Source organism: Triplophysa rosa, linkage group LG21 (assembly GCF_024868665.1).
Source record: "Triplophysa rosa linkage group LG21, Trosa_1v2, whole genome shotgun sequence".
Taxonomy (NCBI): Eukaryota; Metazoa; Chordata; class Actinopteri; order Cypriniformes; family Nemacheilidae; genus Triplophysa; species Triplophysa rosa.
In genome coordinates, this window is record NC_079910.1 from 2,835,800 (window position 1) to 2,860,850 (window position 25,051).

General features: G+C 36.3%; 2 protein-coding genes across 3 annotated transcripts; both read right to left on the reverse strand.

Moving 5' to 3' along the window:
• Positions 1-4,221: 4,221 nt before the first annotated feature.
• Positions 4,222-20,677, reverse strand: LOC130545514 (uncharacterized). Of its 2 annotated transcripts, none has more exons than XM_057320054.1 (2): positions 20,528-20,677; positions 4,222-5,774 (listed from the first exon to the last, which is right to left on the reverse strand). In XM_057320054.1, the coding sequence occupies exon 2, from the start codon at positions 5,701-5,703 to the stop codon at positions 5,050-5,052; it is 654 nt and encodes a 217-aa protein (XP_057176037.1). In that variant the 5' UTR covers positions 5,704-5,774; positions 20,528-20,677; the 3' UTR covers positions 4,222-5,049. The 2 variants fall into 2 exon arrangements, with proteins under 2 accessions (XP_057176037.1, XP_057176036.1); XM_057320053.1 differs by lacking the exon at positions 20,528-20,677 and adding an exon at positions 6,608-6,702.
• Positions 20,678-22,401: 1,724 nt separating this feature from the next.
• Positions 22,402-24,300, reverse strand: pfdn4 (prefoldin subunit 4). Its single transcript, XM_057320056.1, has 4 exons — positions 24,224-24,300; positions 23,224-23,331; positions 23,001-23,141; positions 22,402-22,778 (listed from the first exon to the last, which is right to left on the reverse strand). Exons 1-4 carry the CDS (start codon positions 24,248-24,250, stop codon positions 22,647-22,649), a joined length of 408 nt encoding a protein of 135 aa, XP_057176039.1. The 5' UTR covers positions 24,251-24,300; the 3' UTR covers positions 22,402-22,646.
• Between the last annotated feature and the right edge of the window lie 751 nt (positions 24,301-25,051).

The window sequence follows — 25,051 nt, forward strand, 5'->3', positions numbered from 1 at the left end:
AAGTGTACGCTGCTCGAGGAAGAAGTTGAGCGAGCTCGCGCTGCCCGGTCTGATACCATGACAACAGCCATCGGGCATAACTCAGAAAGTGCTGCACATCCGTGGAGAAATAAGAGCCCTTCTGCACTGTGAAGTGCACCGTACGTGACTCTGGTTTCAAGTGGATTTTCAAAGAGATTAAAAAGAAGGTGTTCACAGTTTACGGGCGTAATGACTTGTGTTCAGAAATGAACGTTGTGTGCTGCTTGCGGTGTGTGTTGGGTTATCACATGCTGGTGTGTGAGAGGTGGGTTAAGGATTATTATAAACACCCCAGAGAGGTGCATCCTATTTAGACATGACTTGTGAATTGTCAAGACTCCGAGTAAACCAAGAAAAGAGAGCATTCACAATCTTTCGTATATCAACAATGTAACAAGGTTATTGTAAATTGGGACATTCTTTGTATAACTATAGGATATTTATTGTCTTTTATAAGGGAAATATTCTAAATATAATACCAAATGCATTATGCACATTTGCACAATTAGTGGTTCTTTTTGGTTAATATAATATAAATAAAGTTTTTCTTTATTATGCTCTTTAGCAAAGCACTATTAAACATTCAACATTTCAAATGGAGGCAATTGACTCAAAATAGTATACTAGTGTGCGATAGTATAGCGTGGCGTATACATGATGTGAACCAAGTATGCACTTCACCTACGCTGAGCTGTGATGTGAAGATAATAGTAAACCTCAAAAAAGTGGTTGAAAAAAGAATTACTGGTAAAACACTTTTTAATATTTTAAAAATCATAAGCTGTAATTGTAAGTTCATATAAAAATATTAATTTTTACATACTATCATCATCACCACCGTCATTATCATATTAAATAAGTGTATCAATTTTAATTGGTTTGATTATAGTCAATATGTCTTTTGTACAGCTGCTTTGGAACAATGAAAATTGTAAAAAGCGCTATATAAATAAAGTTGACTTGAGAGTTGAGTATATTTACATAATATATGTAAATAATTTTAATATATATTTACATAAATAATAATAAAACAAAATAAAACCAAAATTGTAATATTTAACATGTAATGTTTTATTATTTTACATATATTAATTATATTTTTTTAAATATTTCATTTATACAAGAATAATCGGAAAATACCTAATAAAACACAATCTATCATTTGAAAATTTTTGAAAAATGTTGCTTAAACAACATATATTGTTTGGTGTAGTTCCAAAATCTACCAGCAGGGGCTATTTGGACTAGCTTGAAAAACAATTTCCCATAATGCAGTTTTTTTTTGCATTAGATTTTAAGGTCCCACCATTGTTAACAAGGAAGTCATTCAGGTCTGAGAGAATAAAAGTTTAAAAGTGACACAGGGTCAAAGGGTGCATTTCACATTCAGATGAACCGCACTCTTTGGTGACATTGCCGACGGCTAGAACCATGATGAAGACTTCATTAAGACTGCGGTGTCAAAGGTTTTGAAAAAAACCTACTTTAGCGTCATTGTTTACCTCAAATCTCCTTTATTTGTATAAAAATGTATATTTGTATTTACGCATGAATTTATGTTAGTTTTCAACACATCCATCAGAAGCCATTATGCTGCACAAGAGCATCTGTTGTGGATACCCTGATTTTGTATTTATTGGAAGATTGTCTGGGAATTTAGATCGACCTATGATAAAACAATGTTCTGCTGTTTTAATTCGAGCTTGAGGTGATTTGACAACTTTTTGTCTCGCGACATGCCAAACAATAGCACAGAACTCCTTTCATCTGTCTTCATCCATCACACTTCAATTATTATCTGAATCATTCGCAGATCACACCATTTAATTTGATTTGCTCTGAATTCATCTCTGTAAGGCACATCTGCTTGCCATCATCGATTTGTGTCAGATGAGAAGAGCTTTTGAGGAGAACTTGTTGAAAGAAACTCCTAGATCTGAACTTTCCTTCAACCGGTGACCTGAAAGAGACTGTGAGTTTGAAGCTGTTCTGCTGACAGAGGTCATCCTGACATTGTGTGAAATCGCAAACTATAGCGATCCATATCCTGCTGTCACAGCGTGCTGGGGAATATGCGCTCCCACATAAATAATGATGAGATCAACGATTCTCTCTAAATCACTGTTACTTGAAAAATTACGGCATACCTTGTTTTTAATATCAAACTGACCCGGCGTATCAAACTTTACATACCCTGGAACTTAATGTATTGTGGTTCCTTCTTAAAGTGACAGTTCACTCAAAAATAAACATTCTGTCATCATTTACTCACCCTCATGTCATTTCAAACCTGTGTGACTATTTTTCTTCCGCGGAACACAAAAGAAGATATTTTGAAGAAAGTTGGTAACCGAACAGTGCTGGCACCCATTCACTTCTATTGTACGGACACAAAACCAATGCAAGTGAATGTGTACCGGTTAACAACATTCTTCAAAATATCTTCTTTTGTGTTCTGTGGAAGAAAGTTGTTGTATTTACACATTGTAAACAAATACAGACTATAAATTCATTTTCTGTCCATTCTAGTAATGATGTATGGAAGAATTCACCCAATGAATGAAATATTTAACCTCTCCATATTTCCAAATGATATCAAGCACAGCTTAACGTTTGCCAATTATTCAGCATTAACACGGCAGTGTTCTCTGTGCTTAAATTGTTATGTGTGCTTTCTCATATGTGCAAATGCATGCGCGGAAATAATGATGTGCAATTTACACAATTAGTTTAAAAGCCGTCCTTACGCATGGTATGAATAATAATGCTGGAAGTCATTACTAGGAACTAATTCCTCTCTGAGGGGCTGAAAGAGGCTCGGTAGCACTGGAGGATTTATCACCTGTTGGCCGGACGCTTCTTTAATATCGTCTGACAGGATCTGAGCGGGTGATTGATGTCTGTGCTGCTCTGTCTGATGTGTGCGTGTGTGTGTGTGTGTCTCAGCCGACCACGGGACAGCTTTGGGAAGGGTTTTATATGTTTTTGATATTATACTGTAGGTGGGAAATAAATATATACAACCTGAAAGTATCCATCCATCCATCCATCCGTCATATAATATTTGATCATATTTGAAGAGTTTATGTTGCAAAAACAGATCACTTAAAAATGTTCAAAAATCATGTTTTTATTGTACATTCCAATTAATATCAATCAAACTGCAGTTAAAGGGGTCATATGGCGCGAATATGTGTTTTTCTGTGTCTTTGGTGTGTTATAAGTTGCCCGTGCATGTATTAGACACGTAAAATCGCAAAAACAAAAGATGCAGAGATGTGTAAAGAGGAGATACAAACATGCACGGTATGTGTAAAATACAGCATTTTTTAACCTTAAATCGTGTATACACATTGCATTACATCCAAAACAAACGATAATATTTGTTTTAGCCGTGTCATATCGCCCCATTACGTTGTTTTGATTAAGTTATAACTCTACGTTTTTAAAAACTGTTTTTATGTTTCTGTTCTGTCTTTGCAAATAAACTCTTCCCTGTATACATTATATAATATTTTTAATATAAAATATTTTTATTTAAACAATATTTAAATCATTAAAAGTTATTCATTTTAATGTAATGTAATATAATTACATTAAATTACATTTTAATAATTTAAATTAAATGTATAGTTAAATTAATAATATACATTTAAATGAATATAATTTAGTATTTTTATATATAAAAACTAAGGTCATCCTTGCTGGTCCCATACATCTTATGCAATGAACAATGTTCATTGACCCACAGAAAAAAGAGGCTTGTACTGCTAAGCTCTCCAATAATTCAATAATGGTGTTGTTTAACAGGACATGGATTTAAGTCTCAGCGATTTGAGTTGTAAACAGTAGACTCTTTATTCTGACCTACACAATAGACTTTATGCATTATATCTTTGTACCAAAAGCATTTAAAACCTTTAGTTGCTTTCCACGGCGGTGCATTTCAGTATGAGCAATGTCATTCAACTTTCCCCTAAAAGTATCTGAAAGTACCATTACAAAAACAATTTTTTATTATATTTTAAGTATATTTTAAATAGTAAGTATACAAGTATCGAATGAACAGTACTATTTCAACACTGCTTAAGATATTGGCTCTTTTTTTAGTTGACAAAAGTTTACTTTTAAACATACTTGAGGTGTAACAGTAGTAAACTTTAAGTAAAAAAAGTACTTTACGACTATGTTTCTTGTTTGTACTGCAAGAATCCTTATAGATATACTGGTGGTTTACTAGTGCACTAGGTTTTAGCACATCTTTGAGTCTAAACTTCGAGTTTATACAGCAAGATAAGTTTTCTTTAAGTGAACTTAACATCATATTCCAACCACACGGGAATTCGTAACTATTCATGGTGGCTTATTCGTATTAATTTGTACGTTGTGAATCTTACAAAAACATGCAATTACTAGAATAAAAGCAATTCTGAAACATTACTGTTTCATGACATTCCCTAACATCACTGGCGTGAAAGCAAATCCTATCAAAATCTACAAATGAGATGGTACAAATTCATGTGAATTAGCCAAAATTAGCCACATCGAAAAATAGTTACGTTTTTGCCGTGAGATTGTGCTGTGAGATATTCATATTTACTCATTATATCATGTCATGTTATATTGTTATCTTGCTCAAAAGATTGACTACACAGGCTAAATAGACTTACACATTTCAGTTAGCTATTTCTGAGAGGTAAATAAACGTGAGACTGAAAGTATACATTCTTCCTTTAAGTATAAAAGATAGCACACTTAAAGTCTGTTTTGTAAGGGTTAAAATGATTAAAGTACTATTTATAATAGATACACACCATCATATTTTTATTGTTTATTCCATGTGCTTTTTCTTTAGTTCTAATATCACAAAGAGATGACATTTTCCAACAAAACCTATACTTCATTTAATCTGGGAGCTAAACCCTGATCTAGCATGCATACTTGGTTTTTTTTCAGTGAGTGCACTGTACTGATTGTCTCCAGATGTCACATACTGTATCTAAGGTTGTAAAACAGTTAACATCTTATTTATAGATACTTCTCCATTCGTATCATATCGATCCTGGCCAGTTTTGATACCCAAGGGTAAGTGTGCGTGTCGCTATGTGTGCATGTTACTGTAAAGCCCAGTTTGCGGAACAGCGAAATAGCTGCCGTTTGCGGAGAGCTGATCTCCACGACCACACGAGAAAGCCCCTGTCTCTTACAGAACTCTATGGCGGTCCCCACCAGCTGGGTTCCCAGACCCTTACGGCGCTGAGGAAGAGACACGATCAACTGAAAGATGCCCCCCACACTTGTTCCCAAAGACCCCGTGCCCTCTGCGTTACCGTTCCAACAGTCACAACATATTCCATCCTTTACACCCACCACAGCCAGAAGCCCGGCGACCTTTGACCTCTCGTTGACCTCCGCCTCCGCCAGCCAGAAATGATTCACAGGGTTATCCAGGAAGTTGGCCTGAATGTCGGACATTTCCACATCTAGCCCTCTTTTCAGGTAGCTGTTGTAAATCTCGTAGCAGCAATAGTAAATCAAACTGACCCACACTCCGCCGAAGAGCAAAGCCTGGAGGTAGGAGCTTCCGCCAAGGACATAGCCTGCCACCGAGATGCTGAGGGTCACGCCGATGTGGTCCGTGTGTCTCATGGCTTTGAAGAAGGCTGGATAGACGTGCTCCATAATTCCAAAGCGGTGGAGAGAGATGATGGCAGATTTATCTGTGGGCTTGTAGGGACGAATTACACATTGCACTGCAAGAGAGGAGGAAGAGAGTTGAGTCAAAGTGTGTGGCCCATGAGGCATCTACGCGTATACAGTATAATATATATATATATATATACTGTGTATATATATATATATATATATATATATATATTATACATACACAGGAAGGAAGGAAGGCAGGAAGGAAGAGAGAGATAGATAAAAAGGAGAGAAAGAATAGAAAGAAGAAGGAAGGAGGGACGGTAGGAAGGTTGGAAGAGAGAGAGAGATAAAAGGAAAAAGTGAAAGAGAGAAAGGAAGGAAGGAATAGAGAGATAAAAAGAAAGAGCGAAAGGACAGAAAGAATGAGAAAATGGGAGAAAGAACGCGAGAAAGAAGGAGAGGAAGAGAGAAAGATGGAGAAAGGACAAAAAGAAAGAAAGAAAGAAAGAAAGAAAGAAAGAAAGAAAGAAAGAAAGAAAGAAAGAAAGAAAGAAAGAAAGAAAGAAAGCATTCTGCAAACTACATGTTACTACTATAGACAAATGTAAAACATAATAATCGCTTTGGATAAAAGCTTCTGCCAAATGAATAAATGTAAATGCAAATAATAAAAGTAGGTTTCACATTTAGTAAACATCACATTTGGCGTGAACAAAAAAAAACTAAATTCATAAATTAAAAAGAGTTGTCAAAACTCTCAGTACACTCACATATAGAGAATAACATATTGTGGCACAACGAACAGCATTTTTAACAAATGCACTTAAGCACAAGCTATTCCAGTCCTCCCATGCTAATTGAATTAACAGGAAAGGCAGCGACACTCTTGAACAACTTCCTCGACACATTTACACCCATATAAAATACTCAAACTTACAGTTAGTCTTCTGTGCCATCGCTGCCTCTCGCAGTTAAACACTCTTCCAGTCTGTGTGAACTTTACTCACAGTATGAGACAAACAACCCTCTCACAGGCCAGCTCAGAGAAAACACACAACCGGCGTGGAGTTTGTATTTAATGCCATCGGCACTAATCTCAGACTGGTGGTGTAATGAAGTTTTCGTATGACTTAGAAATTCAAAACACAGTGTTTAGCTATTATTATTAACTTTTCATTTGAATCCTTTATATTATTATGGAGTTTTACGTGTTTTGAATACTTTCTTCATTCTTTGTATCATAGTTTTGTAAAACACTGAAATGACGCTGTATATTAAATGATGTGCTGTATAAATAAACTCGCTCTGGCTGCCGAGTCTGTTTGCGAGCTGCAAATTTGGCCTGGGTTTTATTTGTGACATCCCAGAATGGTGTCAATAATATGAGCTGTTAAAGTTGATACTTCGCTGCGCTTTACAAGCCAATACTCTCGCCTAAAACTGTCGACTGCAGCATTTTAAACAAAGCTGCCAATTTATCAATGACACTTGTATTGTGTTTTTGCTTTTTTAATCCAACCTTAAAACCATTTTAAGAATTCATTATCGCTCCATGATAATTTCTGTATAAAAACTCTTTCTTGTATAAAAACGTCCATGCTTTCTGATGGATCTAGTACATGTTGAAAAAGCAAATCCTTTTTTAATATTAGAAATAATTGGGTTCACTTTGCAGTGTTGTGCACCTTGTGTTGTTTAGTGTGCACTATTTTAACATTAAAGGCATAATTCACCTTAAGTCTAAATTCTGTCATAATTTATTCACCCTCCTGTGGTTCAAAACCTGTATATGACTCTTTCTTATGTGGAACACAAAAGAAGATATTTTGAGAAATGTCTCAGTGGTTTTGTGTTCATACAACAGAAGCAATGTTGTTTGGTCACCCACGTTCCTCAAAATATCTTCTTTTGTGTTCTGCAGCAGAAAGAAGTCATACAGGTTTGAAACTACATAAGCGTAAATGGTTTTTGGGCGAACTATACCTTTAACACACATTGCAGGTCCTTCTTTCTTTTATCACTGATCCAAAAACGAATGGTTTAAAGTCGCACATCCTCACTTTCTTGAGATAGAAATTAATATACATATGGTCTCGCGCCAGGCACGTTCACACACCTGCGAGGCGTCAAATCTGCTCGTAGCATATTAGCTTCATTTCCATTGTTCCTCCGATACCGTGCTGCTGTCGACTCCGGTGCTAAATGATCTAACGCCACCTTTCACCTGCATTTATTTTAAGCGCATAAAATGCACTCGAAACTCAAAATCTATGTGGAATAAATGCAAGCAATTGCTGTTAAGCTCTCGTGCTCTTTGAATATGTTCCAATATATTTATGTTCACCATCCAGATGACATATTTACGAGGACGGCCAATTGAAACTAGAACATTGCAAATGCAAACCACCGTGTCTTTGTTTCTCTGTGGCCCGAGCACAACAACGGCGCAGTTTTCAAAGAGATTTAAAGCCTTCTACCGATGATACTCCACACAAAACACATTTTCACTTCTGTATCTGATTGTGTGGCAGTGATATATGCAAACGTCCCGGACAAACTTTCATCAATAGTATTAATAGCGTTTGTGCAACCACTTCTGACCTACGATGTATGAAAACGTAAAAAAGAACTGTCATAAGAGATCATCCTTTTTTTTGTTTTCATATTTCATATCCTTTTCATATTGTCATTTCTTTTGATGTTTAAGCGCCAGACTGTTCACTGTTGTGTAATAAACCTGCGTATGTCAGTGAAGATTGAATTTTACACCTGCTTAAATCAATAAAAACCCCTCATGAATTGCAAAAGGAGGTGAGGGTCAAGGGACTTGAAGTTTCTGGAATAATTCAAAGCATGTCGGTCAATTTGAAATTTCACACTTGGCGACTCGCTTTATCCTGCATGTTAATCGTGAATCGGATCATGACCAAATGAAATCAGTTTTGTTTCTGTGAGGTTTGGATTGTCTTTCTATTTCCAGATGACTACAAAACCAGTTAACAGATAAGTCCTGTCCTTAAAAAATATCACCAAAACAAACCATATAAGAGGCTTACAGGACATTATTAGTGGGATTTCAGAACAAACATGTCTCTACAGTTTCTCACATGGCATTTTTATTGCTCTTTCCCAGCTCTGTGTCTTAGTTATGTTTCAGTATCAACTTTGTTTCAGAAGAAGACTAAAATAAGAAGCAGGAGACAGAAGGTTACGTGTAATTTCAGAGGTTTCCAAGAGAAACAGTTGATATATTAGATAGATGTAAACCTTTAAGACATCAATATACACAACAAAAAATGTATTAAAATTGTCCTGCGTCCAAGAATCGAGTTTGATCTTCACAAAATTAAAGCGCAATCGATTTGTCCTTCTCTTAATCATGAAAATGCGTTATTATAAAAATGTTAAACCTCTTTCCCGATGCAGCCTTGTTATTGAGGAAAACATCGAGCTATTATAAATAATTCAGCGAACTGCTTTTAATAACCACATTATATTTTGCCGGTTACCTCGGGTCACATCACAGTCTCATTTGAGAATAAAAAACTGCTATGAAACTAAAACTATATCACATGACTCTTCTATATTCTCACTTTCAGCAGCATTATATTTTTATTTCTAAGTTTTTGTTACTTCAGGCTGCTGTAATTGCTCTGATGGGTATTATAAACGACCTACAAAGTTTATATAAAATAATAAGAGAGAGCCTCAAACCCATAGCAGCAGTAGTAAATGATCAGATTCAGATTTTTTTCATCTCTAGAGAGCTTACTTCTAATAATGACTTTGTATCTGCATGTTTAATTTGTATTGTTGATATTGTGCAGTTCAAAACAAGGTACAGTAAAAATGAAATCTGTATTCAAACCCACAGTACATGCTCCACAGGAGCACCACACAATGATGTTTAGAGCTTAATACATAAACCCGTCCAACTTTAATTGCTTTTTACAACAACAATGAAATAGTGAGCAGATTTTTGTCTGTTCACATCAGATAATTTATCTGTGGTTGTGCCTGAGCACACCAGTAATGTTTAAATCAGTCAGGCGCTGAGAAGAAATGCTGATCTTCTCTTTAGAAGGAACAGAGCCCAAACACCAGAAAATAGTTGTATAAAAACAGACCGTTACAACATCCCCTGCCATCCAACCTGACCTTAAAAAGCATTTGGAGGTGAAAAAACTTTACAAGAACCTATGAGGGATTACATTTCTTCAACAGAAACGTTTAGGGAGAGTTCACCCAAAAATCCGCCGTCATTGTAGATATTTTAGAAAACGTTGGTCACCAAACAACATTGAAGAAATTCTCAAATCTAGGTTTAAACAACATGTATGACATAACAACATGACATGAACAAACAGGGTTTTTTTTGTTTTTGTATTTTTGGGTGAACTGTCCCTTTAAGTCTACTACTTCTCATATTTATCTCCTGTGATTCGTAAAGACTTACGTGCCAGTTAGGAGAGCTCAACAAGGTCTCAAACAATGCTTGCCAACATGCCAAAATATGGAGTCAAAAGTAAAGGGATTTCAACTCTTATCATTAAAACATTTCTGATCACATTCCTCTAAAACCAAATCATTGATTTCTATCCACTATTAACAACTGTCGTCTTTATTTATGTTTCCTAAGGAATATATCTGAAAGAGAGCAAATCCTCAAGAGACATTACCGAGAATCCCGGCAACATCTGAGAAATAAAATTTGCATCTGAATAATATAAATGTACATATGTGAGCTGCAAATGAAATCGCAAAAACTTCAACTTTACAATGTTTTGACGTTCCCCGCCCTTCACATTACTGTTGAATAAATATTGAGAATAATTAGATTATGCATGCAAGAGTCTAACACTATCAGCTCCATTTAACACATTTTAACATGACTTAATCCATTCTAAAGATTTCCTCCAGATTTAGCATAATATAACAATGAAAATAAAAAAGTCCACAGATTCGGCTTGAGCATTCTTACAATTCATACCCGAGAGCTGATTTTACCAACTTTAAGTTTGTTGTCCTAAACAATTTCCTGTCAGGAAGGTTTATTACTTTTATTATTTTACTTTACTTTATTCTTTATTGTCATTGTAACAAGTGAATGTACAATGAAATTGAGTGCGTACTCACAGTGCAGAAACAATAAATAAAGAAGATTAGACATACAAAGATATTGCACAGGTAATGCAGATCAACAAATTTCCGAAAATATTGCATGAATATTGCACATTCCGTACAGATTCTGTTTTCACAAAATATTACACAGATAAATATTTCACAGACAATGAACATACTTAATACAACCACTGTCATTTGGTATTTAGAAATTGTATAGCTACTGGGTAGAAGCTGTTTCTATAGCGATTTGTCCTTGCTTTTAGGGAAAAAAGCAATGAAAAAGTAATTAACTACTAGTTACTAGTTAATTAGATTACTGTACAAATTACTTTCTCCAAAAAGCATTTTATTACTTATTACTAATTACTTTCTATATCCTATATCAACCTTTATTAGTTAAGCGATTCATGGATAGACATGAAACGGCTCTTTTAATTAATTCAAATAAATAATATAAAACTACATAAAGTAGTATTATTAACTGACCAAAGTATGACAGATGTGATAATTATACATTAAAGCACGGATTTTAAAGTTATACTTTGAATTTCGATGTCAATCCCACTATTGCACACACAAATATTACACAAAGTATTTAGTTTCATTACATCAGAAGTAACTAATTAAATTACAGAAAAATTTGAGTAATCCCTTACTTTACTTTTTCAAAGGAAAGTAATTAAATTACAGTAACTAATTACTTAGTAACTAATTACAGCCAACACTGACAACGAGTGACCAGGGTGGGATGTATCTTTAATGATATTTTGCGCATGTGTAGGTCTTCTGGAGTGGGGAGATGGCACCCAATGATTTTCTCAGAAGGTTTTTTTAGTACATGAAAATATATGATTTATTTCAGTCTAACTCTTACCTACAAACACAGACTGGAATCCAACCATCTGTTTGTGCATTACAGATGGTAAATACAGACCATTACTGGGAATAATTTGGCTTGTGAAAACGGACCTAATTTAGTTGAGTAATGCTGACTAAAGCCAACGGTTAACAGAGGAACGCCGCTTATCCGAAAACATTCTTCTTCGATAAGTGCTGGATTCAGAGGCATTGGGTAAGAAACCAATAAAGGGCCAAACATTTCAGTCGTTGTAGATTGAAGGAAATCAAAACCTTGCTGGAGACACTATATTGCAATTTGACGCCGTTCTCTTCCCCTAGGGAGCGCAGGACTGCGACACGGGGGCGGCCGGGCGGGTCTATGCCAAATTCCATCTATCACACTTAAAAAAGAAAAACGAACCCGCCCATGTCGGTTCAACAGCACACAGCGCTATTCAGAGGTTTACAAAGATGCTTTGAATGGACACAACGGGCCAGAGCTGTCGCTTCTGTAACAATCTTTCTGATGGAGAGCTGTGTGAGCATGGTGGGCAAATGCTTGCCTGGTTTTCATTAGGAGCAGTCCACAGTTGTTTAAGCGTAACTGTCGGCTGGGGACACCGGTTCAGTGTTGTGGGTTCGAGGTGTCACTATATTAATAAATGATGCTGGAGAACAGAAATGGTCTCGGAGGAGAGCGTGTCGTAGTGGATCTGTCCCTGTAAAACACAGCGGACCTGCAGCTGACTTCAGGTGTTTTATTTCAGGTGACATGAGAAGTCACACCTGTGGATGGCACGCGCTGAAGCGGGCACTTATTCCCTGAAACGCATTAAGCTCATGAATGAATCAGATCGTCTTTTTATGTACTGAGAAGGCCTGTTCACACCAAATAAGATAACTTTAAAGTTTTAATAATCGTTTTAAATTTAAGATCATAGAGGAGTCCACACCACAAATGTAACAATAGCAATACAGAGGAACAGTACTGTTGGGATTACTTTCAGAGCTTTCATTATTTTTTATCTTATGAACAATAGAAGGCTGTTCGAATTTAAAATGCCATTGTTCTCTATGGTGCCTGATGTAACAGCCTAGCTGAGATTTTGTCTGGAATTACGTCATCGACCCGTTTGCACATACCCCATTTAAACACACAACTTATCGCGCGCCTAATAAGATGAAAACAGGTTATTTTAGATCGTCATTTTGACTGTAAGTCAATAGCGCTCTCTGTCAGTTGGGCATACCAAGATGGCGGCGCGATCGCTTCACCTCCTGCCGTTGGTTTAGCGTTCTAGGCGCAATCTAGTTATTTATATAGATCAGTAAAGCTTCTAATTTAATGTCAAAGTAGCCAAAAACATTTAAGTTACTTGAGAGAAAAAAAATCACATTCCACATTTCTTATAGACTTCACCTTTTTTCATTGGCAAATGATAATCGCTCTTTCATTTTTAAGTTGGTCTGTATAATTGTGTCTGAAAAAGGAATAAATATAAATATATTTGTGAATTTTCAAAAGCAAACTTTATGATAAAATCTGACCGATAAAACCAATAGACACTAATAAACACTGGTGGAAAAGCACTTCCGGTTTCATTTTATATTTATTTATTATTACATATTTTTCAAATCGTATACGTATATAATTAAATCAATAAATAAGATATTTTTACATTTTTATTTGGTTAGATATGTTGTTTACATCTTCAGACAGCAGTTATCTTAATAAAGCAACTTAGATGAAAACGCTGAACAATCTTTAATCACAAAAAAGCACAAAAATAAAAATCTAGAACAAACCACACTTTTAAATAAAACCAGTATGCTGAGACCTGTTTTATTAAATCCTTTAAATCCTGTAGCAAGATTTAAGTATAGTTTAGTAGTATTTGTTTAGTATGTTTCTATATATTCCTTGAGTCAAGTATAGAACTTTCAAGTTTTAGGTTTTATTGGTCACATGTACAGCTATCTCCTCCTCACAGTTTGCAATACAAAAGTATGTACTTAAGAAAACTATGAAATTAGAATTAAGGAAATTAAATATAAAATACAAGAAGAAGAATAAATAATCTGGAGAATTTACAATACGATAACAGAATAAGGATATAATAAATATTAATATTAAAATTAAATATGAAATAGTGCAACATGATAACTTGCTGTTAGTTCAGTAAATACCCTTTAAAATGAAATGGAAGATGACCTTTCATGCTGGCAGTACGCATTTGACAAAGAATTTTCAGGCGATAAGGTAGAATTGCTAATGTTTATGCTTTCTTTCAAAGCCGCTTGCAGTGCATTTAATCTTCACATTTGTAATTATTATTCAGATGCAATTTGTTTTGCACTTACACGTGAAGAGTCGTAAAACGCAGGGAACCTCGGTTTGACGCTGGTTAATTTACACATTTCTGATCTCCGCAGCCCTTGAAATTCTTTTCCAAATAATTTCATGAATTCATAATTTTCTCAGCTCCCTAATGACCCAGAACAGGTATTGCGTACCGAAAATGAATAATCGCTGCAAACTTCCAACATCCCTTTGAAAACAACAAAGCAACTGCATCTCAAAGATGAATTATGAACTTGTTTTGCGAGGGGAATTAAGCTCTGAATGTTTCGTTCAAGCCGAGTTTAGCAAATACTTTCATGAGAAATGAAGCTTGGCTCCAGCTGCCTTCTCACTTTTAAACACACTCAATGGGAGGTGGGAGAGAGAGAGAGAGAGAGAGAGAGAGAGAGAGAGAAAGCGTTTATAATACACTTTGCCAATGTTGACAACAACTCTCAAAAATTACCGCCCACAACTCCTGCCAGCCTGGTCTATAAGAGCCTAACCAACAGAGACCAGGTCAGATCTGAGTGCCTGTTCACGCTTTGTTTCTAAATAGCACCCGTGCTTTTAAAGTCTGGCACATTGTAATTCAAACAAGAACACGCATCACAAATCTAATATTGTTTATCATAAAACATTATATGCATCCGTTAAAGATGAGGTTAAATGTTAGTTACGGCCTGTAAAAGAAATGAATAGCCATATGTCTTCTACTGGAGGAGTCTGATGAGAATTTAGTTTCAAAGGAGAAAGTTTGTCCTGCATAATTTGGAAGATATTAGGAAAGCCAGGGCTGGCTCTTTGAAATGCACCTTCCAATTTGAGCAAAAAATGGCTTTCCATTTTATCCTCTTATCAACTAAATCTACAAAAAAGAAAGAACTTTCCAAGCTTTTATCTCTAATCGACTTGGAAATGTATTACCGGTGGAGAATTTAGGAGAAACAGACTTTTCTCTCCGTGCATTTCATTTGTATTTCCATTTGCGAATGCAAAGTACTTTCACTACATACATCCATTAAATTACACAGAAAAAAGGATCGATTTGTCATGTACTTTGGTAGGAAATGGTTAAACTAAACTCTATAAATGTCAAACTCTCTCTCGTCTGTAAGTGTCCCTGACAACTGACCTCAGCGAGACGTGACCGGCACTGTCATGCAGTAAATATCTGTAAACATGCTGCGATTTAAGTCAGTTGGAGTGCTGTGAGTTTTGGCCACTGTGGGATTCGAATTAGAATGGCAAATGAGACTGCAGATGTTGAAGCGGACCGTCAGATGTTCAGGGATATTGGGGTTACGAGGCGGTCGACCTGCTCGCAGTGGTCACCTACTGGACAACCACTGACATGGGATCGTGATCTGTTTTTATTGAAAGATGCTGAATTTAATTTGCTTTCCACAACACAGAATACATCAACTTGAATAGAGAACATCCAGCAGGTTTTATTAGAAATAAAACTGAGCGACTTATGTTTTATGAAACATCTGTTTGTAGGAACCTTTTTGTTTTATCATTCCAGTAAACAAACAGTTCACACAAAATTTCGCCCACACTTATTCCAAACTTTGTAAAGACAGAGAGAGATTTTAAAGGAGTAATTCACCTTCAAAATGAAAATTCTGTCATCATTTGCAGGCCGCTTGTTCTTTCCTGTATGACTTTGTTTTGCAGAACACAGAAGAAGATATTTTGAAAAATGTTGGTAACAGAAGAGCTCAGCTCCCCATTCACTTCTATTGTAACCAATGCAATTGAATGGGGGGCTGTTAACAACATTCTTCAAAATATCTTCTTTTGTGTTCTGCGGAAGAAAGTGCGAGGGCGAGTAAATGATGACAGAATTTGGAAGTGGACTTTCAAGCTTGTTTCTGACTTGTATATATTATAAAGTTGTGTGAAAAACGGTTCTGATTCTGCAATGCTGCATTAGTCATCAAGACAACCAAAGTTTTCCTTCTATGCCATCTATAACAGTACATGTTTTATATATCTATGAAATGGAATAGAAATTGCACAATGTGTAGCTTATAATGATGTGAATGTTGGTGCTCTAAAGTCCTCTAAACGCGCATGGTTAAATCTGCTTCAAATAGGCCTTCTGCGCCGTCGTAGCAGTGTAAAGATGTTTTATGATCATCAAACAAATAGACTCACAGCTCTGTTTTGCATTGGTCAACTGTAGTTTTATGTCTTTAACCTACTTGGAATAATAGCATAAAAATCTTCATATTTTGTTCTTTACTCTATTTGACTAAGTTACCAGTTAAAGCAACGACACTTGAAATGAAAAAGCATTCATATATATACACAAAAAGCCTTTTGACTGCTCAAGAAATGTCGCTCAATCCCTCGGTTAGCTCTAATGGCTTATTGGGGAAAAAAACATTATTTTATACATCAATTCACTAAAAGTTAGCTAATCCATCGCACCTCACTGTACAAGATCATAAGAGAAGGCGGTCACCCTGACAACCCCGGAAAAGTCATGGGAATAAAGCAGTTACCACACTTGCTGAAAGAAGATTAATGTTTTATCCCTCATGCCCAATAGTGTTTTGTCTTAGAGCATTGCAGATGGGAGAAAGACAGAGACAGAGACTGAGAGAGTAGTTTTCTTTGTAATCTGTTTTGCTCTTTTCTAATAGTAATGGATGACTGATAAAGAGGAATATTGATGGATAACACGCTGGGGATGTTCTGAAAACGCATTTGCTTCCTTATTCAGGGATGCATGACAATAGCATTAAGAGTTACCCTGGTCTCATCACTTGGGAGGTGGGTGGGTACAAAATCGTTAGAGAGGACCACTTTATCCAGAAATGTACTGTTTTCAGAGATAGTCTGACCAAACTTTTTAGCTCAATAATGTTTAAGAAACTTAACTACTGTGTATAATCTTCAAACCCTAAAACCAACTGTATTGCTCAGACATTGAATATCTAGAAACAAATATCTCTGTTTATTCTACAATTACTCTCTTTGGTGTCTATAGGTAACAACTGAAACATTATAGATTTCTTTGTCTTACATATGTCTACATCCCTGACATCATGTACAGTATATTATATTAAACATCATCACTGAACACGATAGACACCAAACTATATTTATACTTTTGTCAATCTCTTACGGTGCTCAAAAGTTCCATGTTGAAAGAGACTTTGTTTCATGTTAAACTTCTTGTTTTAAGTTTTATTTTAATATGTCAAAATCCTAAAAAAACAGCAGGTGTGTGAAGTACTCATTATAATAAATATCATTAAAAAATATCAACAGTTTACCAACATTTAGAAAGATCAAAATTGTAGAGCAAGCTGGCCAAAAAACGTCAACATAGTATTTGTAGATTATGTAAAGAACAAAACATAATAAATCAAAATAATTTAACGGATTCAAATTAGTGACCTTATGAACTCTTCAAAAGGTGAAAAATCAAGTTCAAACTTTTTTCAGTGTACTGAATTACAACATTCTTGTTGAGAGAACCGCTAGACCCCCCCAAAAATAGTAAAACATTTTGTCTTCTACTATTCAAATATTGATGTTGTTTGAATATGAGCCTTTCTGCCCTTTTCTTCACTAATTGTCAAGTTCCTGAACAATTCTCACAGCCACTGAATTCAGTTTCTATACGTGAGTTCACATTTTAATGCAGTTGCACAACACATAGAGCTGTATTTCTATTCAAAAGAGAGAAGGTCTGACATGATGAGACAGACTGAGCTCTTGGTAATATTGTGCTGAGAATGACTGATTCAAAAAACCAGAGCAGCAAGAAAATGATCCGTGATTCTGTAATCAGAACATCTTTCTATATCTGCCCTTGGAAGGGAACGCGAGGGCTGGAGGCTTTAAAATGACTTCCAAATCAAAAACAACATCGACTGTATCGCATAAAGATGAGGGAAAGTAGTACATAGAATAAACTGTATTAGATCACAAAACATGTTAGTCACCCTTATTGTTGAACTAATCTTGTCGAACTTTTTTTGTAGAAAATTGGCGCCAGTTTTTATTATAGACGGTTTCAGCGGCAACAACATAAACACGTCATGTGGCCCAAACTTAACTTTAGACCCCTGCGTAGAATCAATAACTGTTGAGTAGTTTTAATTTAATTTAATACAATTGATAAACACGAAAATATTCATATAAATTAAATCTTAAATAAATTGTTATATTATAACCAAAGACAGACCCTGGAACTTAACTTCGGGCCAGGCATCCGATTGAAACCAATTGTAATGATGGTGAATAAGGACTGCCTTTTTATGCTTTGAAAGTGACGCAAAATCCATAAAAAATATATAAAAAATGTGTATGTTCCAAATCTTGACTCATTTTAAATTTTTCATGATTTAAAAATATGATTATTATTTTCGATTATTGTGAATTATTTGTGTTAAACAGTGCTCCCATCACAAAAAAAGACAATGACATCTACAGTATTGTCTGCTACTTCGACTGTCTTGTTTTAATCTGTGCGTTTCTTTTAAAGTTCAAACACATAATAAAATGGCTTCATTCAGCATGCATCAACATCCTGAGCCATGATTGAAATGTCATTACTGGCAAATGAATTCATCTCCGAGTCCCTGCAACTGATTGCTTCCTTACTGCAGGTCCATCTGGACAAACCGCGCGTCTCCTTCACACCAAATCCACAATGAGTTCCCTTACACGGCACACTCCGTACCGCACGTCCCTCAGCTCGTTTCCATTCCGCATCAAGCAGTGTGAGTTCGGGGCAAGGTTTTTAATCTGCCAAAAATCCCCAAGCGTTCCCGTACATGTCTAGCTGTCATAATCTCTTCTGGATGGACTGTCGACTGAAGGGCCTTGTTTTCCATCAAGTGCACAGGGGCTGTTGAATTTACTGCTTTGCGACAACACTGCAGTTTGAATAAGCTATGTATCAGATGTTCGTAGAATCAGAGTAAAGTCGCATTTGCACAGTCAGACTTCAGACGAGAGGTGCTCAGTGATGTCATTAGATGTTGAGAGTGTTTCTCCAATCCCGCTCTATCACATCTGCACTAAAGAGAATACAAAGACCCTGCCTGCTTCCAAGCATCCTATTTTATGGGTTATGGAAAGATACGCACTTTTAAGAAATAAAACTCTGTGTGAGTATTGGGATATTGGGAAAAAACAGTTTAAAGGTTTACGTCACAGCTTTCCAAAATATTGGATATTCTGACTTAAACGAACACAGCGCACAATTAAATGTTTAAGCAATTAAGCATTCAAATGGTTAAGAAAACCAGATCAGATTTATCTTTGAGTGACATACATCTGTGACCCAGTTTGTGAAATTCAGGTTAAAGTCATATAATCAAATTATGAGATAACAAGCATCAAAGTTTGATTTCAACCATTGATTTTGATATTTGACGTGGTCTTACTCAGTCAGCATGAATGATATCAAGATTATATTTTTACAGAATGTACCTTTTATTATGTAGGATGATTGTATGTAGCAAACAGTAAATCACAAAAAAATGACTTTAGCTGGGTTTGCATTTGGTCAGAAATTATAACTGTGAATTTTATTCATTAAATCTTAAAAAGGATTGTGGTTAATTGTTTCATATTTCAAGATATAAGCAATATAATCTCACGACATAACACAGATATGCTCATCTTTCTTGATTTAACTCAACACTAGGAAGCCACAGTTAAATAACTATCCCCCATATTATCCATCTGTTAAACCACTGATTCCAGATCTGAAAATGTTACGGAATAATCCACAAGCCTCAGTACGCACCATGAAAACGCATTAAAAATTAGTGATGTTTGCTTCTAGGCGATTGCGTTTACCTCTGACATTACGTCTCTATGAAGTTTTATGTTGTATGACGCTCCAGGGAGAAATTGTGCAATAAGTATGCAGTCCCCCGAGGGGAAAGAAGAGAGCACATATACAGACAGATTTGTTGTTCCTCTCCCATGGGCGACACAGAGCACCATGCATTTACCATCTGTTTTGTAGGCACAACAGGACTGTGGACAAATTGTATAAACAAGGCGTGTTTTAGCAGCTTGTTAGTGTGAGAGATTCAATCAGAAATCTTGATGAGGCGGTGGTGACCTTTTGTTGTAACCCTTACAGACTGTCTGATGTTGAACATCAGGTGGGGTCTAAAGCGTTATGTGTCTGGAATAGAATACTTTGAGGAAACAGAGACCCCTAGCGGAGATGTTGTGAATGTGCACTGTTGTCGCAGCATCAGACTACAGTACATAAAAAATGAAACCTCATTTACATTGAAAAGACATAGACCGATATAAACAGAACGAGACAGCACAAGCTAAAAACAAAGCAACTTTTTTTTCAGAACTGACAGGACTTTCTATCAACAAGCTAACTTCAACTACTAGTAACTGGACATAGGACATCCAATGTTTTCATCATTAAGCGACCTGTATGTTTATATGTGTGCTATACTTACAGCAAGTGCAAAAAGATTTACCAATGTGTTGTAAAAAAAAAAGTACAGTTTAACTACGATTAAGTATTTTGGCACCTGTATCACTCACAGTAAAATAAGCCGTCCAGTTTACAGTTCTCCTCAGTATGTTCCCCTCAGCTGTCGTGGGCTCGTGGGATAGAATTGACGTTGGATGACGTTGTATAACATCCGGGCATTTTTCATCGTTTTCCAACCATGCCCTGCGTCCGAAATCGCGTACTGACAGTACGCACTAAATTAAAAAAGTACCTACTTCATAGCCGCAATGACCACTTTCTCCTGTTCCTGCGATGTGTCAAAGACGCCGCCATATTGGACGGGGCAAGACTGTCCAATAAACACACACAAGGGAACGGATAAGCTGTGTCTTTTCTGGATGAAAAGCACAATGACGTTTACATTTCGGTGCTTGACAGTTTTAAGGGGGTAAAAGAATACTTTCCTGATCAAAACAGTAAATAGAGAATGTGTTAGTGCTCGATGCAGATCACAAACAACGATTTTGCGTTCACGGGTGTCACTTCTGTGTGCATGGTGTTTGTTATTTAATGCATAAATAAGCTAGAAAGAAAAAGCTTCCCGTATCCCTGTGTTCATGGTCAAAATTTAACAAGCACACTGTTCTGAATCTGGAATGGATAGCGCTTGGCGAGAGGATGCCCATGAGCTGGAGGAACTTGTTAATTGGGATCTTGATTCTCCAGAGGTCGCCCACCAAAGCCTCTTACTTTGTTTATTTATCTGATATTTTATCAGATGGAACAGGCCACCCTCACATACTCTCTTTAATTAGGCCGGTACAATCCTTCACATCCATGTGTCTGTATCAGTGGGGACCAGACGCCTGCCTGCTGATGCAAACTCACAATCACAACAGCTGGAATTTAACAGCTCACTTCTGTATGGGCCAATTAACAGGTCTTCCACCATGTTTGCCGATGTTTACTTGGTAATGATGCAATAATATGATCCTTTTTCTTTTAGCCGTTTACGCATGTAAATGACAAACCAATTACAGGTTTGATTAAATATTACCTCCTCTTGAAAACTGCACAGTAAAAACCGACAGAATTATCATCTTAGAGGGTCATAACGCTTCAACATACAATGTGGCCAAACATGAAATCCTACCTTAGAAAATCATGTGATGCGTATTTTCTTCAATGCCTTGCAAAGCCTATCCATAACCTTGAACAGCCCAAAGTTTTTACATAGAGAACATAAAACCGTGTGCTGTGAAAGAAGTTTAATACTGTAATATTTTAATGAGATTCTTTAATTAGAAAAGGTTACCAATTAAATTTTCTGAACAGACGTGCAAGGAAAAATATGCTTCTCTAGGAAACGTTTACTGCTTTGATGCAAGTGCATTTTATTGTATGCCAGGCATCTGTCAGGTCTATTAGATACAAGGCATTTATTTTCTTTTTTAAACAGTTTATTAAGAGTCTTTCTAAACATTGGGTACTTCTGATTAAACTTTCTGACTACTGCCAAGCATTGTTATTTAAATTGAGGACAGAATCTGTGCTCTAACTGCAGGTGGTCAACAGCCATCTGGCTCCATAGCTCAGTGGTTAGCTGGGGCCTGTCAGTAATTATTTGCATCTCCAAACTTATATAAAAACACATCTTCTAGTCTTTGCACAGTTCCAGCATCTTCCCATTCTAGTAAGAGGTGAAGTTTTATTTGCTCACTTAATTAAACCTTGGATGAAACCCTGCTTTTGTAATAATGTGACGCTTGTATGTAATATGACTTACAGTATGCATATTACAGGGACCCGAAATTATATCACTTAAATAAGAGCACAATGGTTAGTTTATCAACTGTTTTACAGGTTTCAAAACTGTTTGCATTACCAGCTGAGAAATGTAACCACTAGGCTGCGATGAGGATTCACTAAATATGAAACATAAAATATGAAACTTACAGGAAACAATGTTACAGTTTTGCTTTTTATTTTTAATATCAGTGCCTTTTCTTTTCTTTCCCGATGCTCCATCCAGCCGGCTCAAAAACCAGCTCAACAACAGCTCACGTCATACAATTCACCAAACAAAACATGTGAAATTTCAAAAAACACCATCAGCAGAGGAAACAGTACAGAAAGCGGTTATGGAAATGTGCTGTTGGAGTTTAACAGTCCACAGTTTAACTGTGTCAAGTCCACATGCTTGAAGTTTCAGCTTTCATCTGCCTCGAGATTAATGTTGTTTCCAAACTTGGCATACAGCTGAACCTTAAGATCTCCAAGCACCCCCTGTATGGATGACACGCGGCCCTCCAGACCTTTGATCTCCTCCTGCAGAGCTTCCTGTGGATACCACGACATCATTGAGATTTTTAAGAAGGTGACATAATTTCCCATATACATGTTAATTAAACCTGTGCTGGAATCTGAAAACCTGTATTTTGTTATGTTATATATTTTCTGACTATTAAAATCCTTCTTACAGATTCACTTCACCCAGGATTAGGTTTTTAATTGGCTTTGGGGAAGAAACACAGGTTTTTGGTAAGGGTCAGGGTCTCATACCTTCGCTGCCTCCAACAATTCCTGTGTCTCTTCTTGAGAGTGACTGATGAAGACATCTCCGATCTGATATGGGATCAACATAGCATCGTCATCACACATCATGAGGTCATCACTGGCATCCTCTAGATTCTGTAAGGATTTCTGAAACAAAAAAAAGAGCATCAGCATTCAGCCCGGGCAAGACAGCAGACGGGTCTAAGGAGCCATCGAATTGTTTAATTACCTTTTTGGCCTCAATTTCATCTTTCAGTTCCGACATCCGATTTGTATTTCTGGCAAACTTGTTTATCTTCTGCTGGTCTTCAAATGTCACATTGACATCTTCAGCTGCCTGTCAGGATGGATAAAATATTGTAAAAAAAAAAATTCAATCACCTTAAAAATAAACAAGCCTTTGCTTTCGTCTATATACATGGAGATTCCAAGAGAGTCTTCCGTTATTCTGTAACCAGTTTAATAACAGATTGTGCCGCATTAGAGGTTAATATTTATTAAAACTGTGCAATCTGATGTGTGAGGAGTATCAAGAAATAGGCCTAATACACACATTCATTATCCATGCAAAGATTTTCTCACTGTGAAAACATAAGTCTATTTATTTATTTCAGTATAATATGTAAAAAAAAACTCTGCAAACAAGTCCAAACATTCCCTGATGTTATACAAAATACTAATGATATTCTAATGATTTCCATTACAAACCATCACCATCAAAACCATTACAAAATCTGTTTATGTAGTGTGTTTCAGGCTTTATTCCAGTTGGATGTAATGTTCTGATGTAGTGTAGTGTTCTGTTGACTCCCATCTGTCAAATAACATACCACCAACAGCACCCAACACATTACCAGTAGAGAGAGACTATAAGATATGTATTAGTCATATTACTACATATTCCCGTCGTAACCATTCAAATCAGTAGGACTTCGGTTAAACACCAAGCTAAAAAGCACACGGCGGCTTACAAAACGCATATGAACTCACTGCAGTACAAAACAGAGAGTAAACGTATACAATAAACATTAAACGTCACACTTTAGCGGTAACCAAAGCATACATCGTGTGATGTTAGCAAGCTAGCGGTCCAAATAGCAAACAAACACAAGCACAGTTCAAAGTCCCCCAGCTGAAAATATGTTCTTTCATCACTGCACATGCGTTTATTAACAAAAGCAAACGCATGTGGTAAAGCTTAACAGAAAAGTATTTGTGCGAAAACGTACCACTCCTTTCTTCATGGTTGCCGCCATGTTGAACCGGAAGCGAAAGGCGTGCACGCGCGTGAGCGGTGAAGTGACGGGCGCACGTGGATATTCATTATCGTCCTGTATTTTTTCTGTTTTTTAAAACGAATTAACCTTGTTAGTTGGTCTGAAAACACCTTTGGGAATAAAAGTTAATATATTTAGCTGGTTTCCCGTAATATTTCACATTGGGCTGGAGTTTTGACTGCTGGACGACAGTCTCAAGCACCCAACACTTGATTAAGTGTTTATCGTAATTCTAAGAAAAGGGATGACTCTCTGTACCAGCCGACTCATGCTGTTAAATGTTGAGTTTACATAAAGACAGTGGACACAGCCTGACTGAACAAACTCAATGTGTTGCTTGAGCTTGAGGTTTCTTAAACATCCTCTCTGTAAACAGAGCTACACCCAGGCACAAATATTGATCTAATACATGTGTTAATTTATCCCCAACATCTACAACATTGCAATTTCAAATGAACAGCATGCGGATCATTGTACCAAAATAAACCATCAACCATTTACCATTCAAAATACAATTTTTAATTTCCTTGGGAATTATTCCAGCAGGATGTGTTCTGTTGGTTTCTAGCCTCTAGTTAACATCACGCCTAAAGAACCCAATACTTTACATTTACATTTAGCAGAGGCTTTTATCCAAAGCGACTTACAAATGAGGTAAACCTTGGAAGCAATTGGAACAACATAAGGACAACAAAAAGCATAAGTGCATTAAAACTGGTCTCACAAAGCCTGCCACAGTATACAGAGCTAAGTTTTTTTATTTATAGAAAGCGTAGAAAA